This window comes from Penaeus chinensis, chromosome 36, assembly GCF_019202785.1.
Source record: "Penaeus chinensis breed Huanghai No. 1 chromosome 36, ASM1920278v2, whole genome shotgun sequence".
Lineage (NCBI taxonomy): Eukaryota > Metazoa > Arthropoda > Malacostraca > Decapoda > Penaeidae > Penaeus > Penaeus chinensis.
Genome location: NC_061854.1, coordinates 13,333,313 through 13,338,596, shown reverse-complemented (window position 1 = coordinate 13,338,596; position 5,284 = coordinate 13,333,313). Strand labels below are relative to the sequence as shown.

Genomic DNA, 5,284 nt, shown 5'->3' with positions numbered 1-5,284 from the left:
TACCTTGAAGTCATTTTCATTTACAGTAAATACACATACACGTTACTTGTTTGCTACAATTCTTATTGGTCAATATTTTCCTTTTTTATTTACAGTATACACAATGAAAACCCATAAATATTTACATAATACAATAGTATTTACAATCTTCTTGGGGGGGAGTTGGGAAATCTACCAGATCAATAAATTACTAAATGTGTGACATGGAAATCAATTTTTTTCTCAATATAGTTTTTAGTGCGAGAAGAAAATGTTCTAGTGGATTTATTTGGAGTATATATGGCTTTAGCAATAAAAAGTATATAATAAAATTCAACACAATTTTTTCCTTAGCACTATGATTTCTTAATGTTACTTCTCTTTATCCTGTGCTTTCAAAGCTGAGTTTGGGTCTACTTCTGTGAAACTGTCTGCATCTTTCGATCTGACACGTATTTTGATGGGTGCTGGGGAATCCTGTAGCTTGGCTTTTTCTTCTTCGGTGGAAGGAATATCTGTGTAGATGTATACTGTGCAGCCAGGTGTCACAAGACCACTTTCATAGGCCAGGGCAAGCTGATTAACCAGGCGACGTTCAACCTGCAATAAGGAAAAAAAACAAAAGATTTTACTGCATGTGTGGCTCTGACCTTTTTTGAGGTACTATAACATAAGTAATTTTAATGAAATTAACAAAATAATTAAGATGTCCAAAATCTGATATACAGCATATCATAGTTTCCATTACAGTACTCAAAGGTACCTGGTAATAATAATAATGGTTAATGGTTACAAAACAAAATAAATGTGCTAGACATCAAAGGTCATAGGTTATATACCACTATAGAAAGGTGTAGTAGTGAAAAGGGTAAAGAGGGGAGTCAGCTGAAAATTAAATATGATACACGTCAAAAGTCACATAGCAGTTCAGAATAGTATGGCACTGAAAGAGGCAAATTTACAAGGGTGATTAGATCAAGGTTATCAAAGGAAGAAGTGCAGGATTCTGCAAGGATGTCCATACTGTTAGGTAAGGATTAGCAAAAGGAGAAAGGGGCTTAAGGGCGATTAGATCATAGTTTCGAGAAAAATGTCAGGAGGGAGAAAATCAAGGAAAGGGGGTTGTTATGATAATAATAATAATGAAATCTTCAGAAATAAAATATTCAAAAAATTACTTAATTATTATTTTCTGTTACCAACAGTAAACACTAGAATTGAACATTCCACAAAAATTTGCTGAACATAAATCTTATGCATACATTTGTAAATCTAAAATCAAATATATTACATTTTCAAAACAGTTTTATAGTAAGAATAAGAGCAAATATCACTGCAAACACTTTACTGCACAGAAAGTAAGCCTGGGATTACATAAATGATTGTACAATACTAAAAAAATATTATGACTTAGTTCTTTTGTATTATGAATAAAGAGTCCAGAGGTAATTTACATTATAATACCATTAATAAGAGCCAAAAAGGTATCTTACATGAAAGGTGTTGCAATGAAAATCAAATCTACTAAGATATATATACGCTGACAACTAGAATTCCTTTATCAGATAAAAAAAACTTCTGAAGTTGCCTTTACAAAACATAGGTAAGCTGCAAACCTATGAGGTCATTCTCACCCATAAACTACACAACCATGGAAAATATTTTTCTACTAACCTCGTGTTTAATAGAACGTGCCCCGTAGTAAACATTATAGCCATCAGCCAAGACATCTAGAACCATGGGATCCCACTTCATCTCAATGCTATGCTTCTCGCGAGCCTGTAAGAAAATTGCCTCTTTAGTGCCTACAATCTTCATCTTCAAAAGCAAATATATAGAATGCTGTATCAAGGACCTCATTATATAAATTAACAACTATCTATTAGTATCTTCAAAACTACGGTAACTTAATCAAATTTAAGTTACACACGTTGAAGCAGGGTGCAGAGAAAAAATGGAATGCAATCTATATTTTTACTTTCTTCAATTTCAATATTAGTTCTTTATAATTCTTCACAAGAATTCTAAGGGGGAAAACTGCATACCTGTTTGACCCATTTTTCAAGTTCCATTCTCACAAGCTTCAAAAGTTCTGATCTTGAAAATGGCAAGAAATAAACTATTTCATTTATTCTTCCTAGAAACTCATCTCTCTGGAAATGACTCTTCAAAATAGGGCGAACAATCTTCTCTTTGAACCTGCAACAAAATTTTGAGGTTAAAAGTTTATATAAAAGTTTTACATTTACACACACACACACACACACACACACACACACACACACACACACACACACACACACACACACACACACACACACACACACACACACACACACACACATATACACATACACATACACATACACATACACATACACATACACATACACACACACACACACACACACACACACACACGCACACACACACACACACACACACATACATATACATAATGTATGTGTGAGCGCGTGTGCGTGTGCGTGTGCGTGTGCGTGTGCGTGTGCGTGTGCGTGTGCGTGTGTGCATGTGTTTGTATATGTGGATATGTATGTATGTATATTGGTATATGTACATACGTATGTACAGCACAAAGGTATACATATTTTTAAAGGTATATATATAAGTATATATGTATATGCAGGGTTGGTGCAATTTATATTAAATGTTTTAATCACATGATTTAAAAACAATTCAAATAAGAGTAAAAAACATCCTGACTGAAATCAATTCATTTTTTAATTAAAATACATTTTGTTTCCGTTTCAGTTTAGAATAAGTATCCTTGAATACATTCTTACAACCACAGTTTTCTGTATGTTTGTGCAAGTGTGGGTTGGTGTAGGTGAGGGTGTTAAGAGCAAGTGTGGCTGGATGCAAGTATGAGTGGATACATATATATATATACTAAAAGTAAATATACATCAATCCTTATGAATGTAGTAACCAGTCCTGTGTTAGAATAAGCAATTGCAAGATATCCAATATTGTATATGCATACTCTAAAAAAAAAATACCCAAATATAAAAGCCTCACACTCAGTTCAATCAGGAGATATATGAGGCCATAACCCATTCTGTTAATGTCACAGACAAACAACGTGTTCTTGGAGTGCTTTACATTACTTAGTGTCAAACCCTTAAGCTGATACTTTCTGCACAGTAAGATAACCTATAATGCTTTTAACTCCACACTTATTTTGTTTTACAGATATTCCTCAATACATGTGCCTGTGGAAAAAAATGAGACAAGGAGAGGAAAATAAGTATAAGTAGAAAGACTGTAACCCTTTTTTTTCCACAAAAATGAAAAATCTGATGATAACTTTCCAGACACACATATACCTGGATAAAGGTAATTAATGGTGCATGTGTAAACTTAAGAAACTTAAGAAAAATAAAATACTGTAAGATGAATCTTATTATTGATTATCAAACATGACACATCCTTACAAGCAAGAGTCCTATCCTTCTTTCAAGTGAAATATACAATCCAACTATAACACAAGCTTTCTAATTTCATATACTTATATTAGCATAATTAATGGTGTTTATAAAATGTATTATGAATTTAGGAAAACTGTAAATGTAAGAAGCAAAGACTATTATTCAGTAATGTGTCAAATATCATTACTAATTAACAACTGTGATATAGCCCTGTCAGCTGAATGAATCAACTTTGGGAGGGGGTGGGGCCTCCTATATATCCAGATATTGTCAAAACTACTCATCAAATAAATCTCAATTGCTTCTTAACTTCATCATATGACATCAAAGATGGCTCTGGCCATCATCTTTACAGGTTACATGATAAAGAAAAGAATTCTCACCTCCGTGATACAGTGATAGTCTCAGTAATTTCTAGATCTTCAGGCTGTCCTTCATATCTAGTTTTGCTAATTTTATCAGCTTCTTCTCTCAGCTGTATTCCATATTCAGCAATCTCATCACTTGCGAGGTTTGATGTCATGATGAAGATTGCATCCTGCAAAGAAAATATATTACTGAACATCATGTTACTCATCTAAAATAATTACTCTAACTTTTACAAATGACCTTCCATATATCATTACTTGTTTAGTCTCTAATACAATAATATCTAACAAAAAATTTCAGTGTCCTATTACCTTACACTCAATAGTCTTTCCTTTTCCATCTGTTAGTCTACCTTCATCGAACAGCTGCAGCAGAATGGTAAGAACGTCAGGATGTGCTTTTTCTACTTCATCAAATAAAACCACAGCATTGGGGCACTCTCTCAGCTTCTTGGTTAGCTGCCCTCCATCGTCGTGCCCAACATATCCAGGGGGGGAACCAATGAACTTGGCCACTTCATGCCTCTGCTGGTACTCTGACATGTCAATGCGAATGAAAGAGGATTTCTTTCCCTTGTGTAGATATTCAGCCACCTGCTTGGCCAGCTCTGTCTTACCTATTCCTGAAGAACCAAGGAAGAGGAACACAAGCGGGTGTTCTTCATCGTACCAACCATTCTCTTTCCTCCTTATAGCACCAGCAACTGTTGCTATGGCTCCCTCTTGGCCAATTATTCTCTGTTTGATTCTTTGTTCTAGGGGAAATTTCCTTCGTTCTTCCATTTCTTCCTTCTTTTGCTTGGCAATGTATTTTTCGGAATGCCTCTGCATCATTGTCCTCATCCCAGTATCTCTTGAGTAATCTTCTGGTTTGAAACGATATTCATTTTCAAGCATTGGGTTTGCACCAGCATCTAGTAATATCTGAATACTCTCTGGGTCATTGGCAAGTACAGCATAGTGGAGGGCTGTACACCCACGGAACATACGACTATGGTTGAACAATGTGCAAAACTCACCCTCTCTTATTGCTTCAACACTTACAGGTGATGTTCTGTTTTCACGTGCAACCTGGAAAAGGCAAACAGAGTTATTAAAGTAATTCATAATGAATAATATGACAATGAATAAAATCACAAATTTAATTCTATAACTAAATCCTGCTATCTTTTAGTGTATGTAAATTACTGTTACAATATATCTACTTCATTTGTAGCTCTTATTCACTGCCCTATCTTTAATGACCAGTGATAAAGTTCTGAGTGAACATTATTTGTAATTCTTACACCTGAAATGCCTATCAACTATATAACAGCATTTACATTCCAAGATTAAGGAAAAAGTACTATATACTATACTAAATGCCTATCAACTATATAACAGCATTTACATTCCAAGATTAAGGAAAAAGTACTATATTAATCTTTAAAAAACACTAGAATTTTCAAAATTCTTCCAAGAAAAAAAGTAAAATTTTAATTTAAAAAA

General features: G+C 34.0%; 1 protein-coding gene across 1 annotated transcript in view; it reads right to left on the bottom strand.

Moving 5' to 3' along the window:
• The window catches only part of LOC125045078 (caseinolytic peptidase B protein homolog), a 7,262-nt gene continuing 1,978 nt past the window's right edge, over positions 1-5,284 (bottom strand). The window contains exons 3-7 of the mRNA XM_047642162.1: positions 4,109-4,867; positions 3,812-3,966; positions 2,025-2,178; positions 1,654-1,758; positions 1-579 (exon numbers count right to left, since the gene is read on the bottom strand). Of these exons, the coding sequence (XP_047498118.1) occupies positions 352-579; positions 1,654-1,758; positions 2,025-2,178; positions 3,812-3,966; positions 4,109-4,867 (1,401 nt within the window). The 3' untranslated portion in view covers positions 1-351. The remainder of the gene's footprint in view (positions 580-1,653; positions 1,759-2,024; positions 2,179-3,811; positions 3,967-4,108; positions 4,868-5,284) is intronic.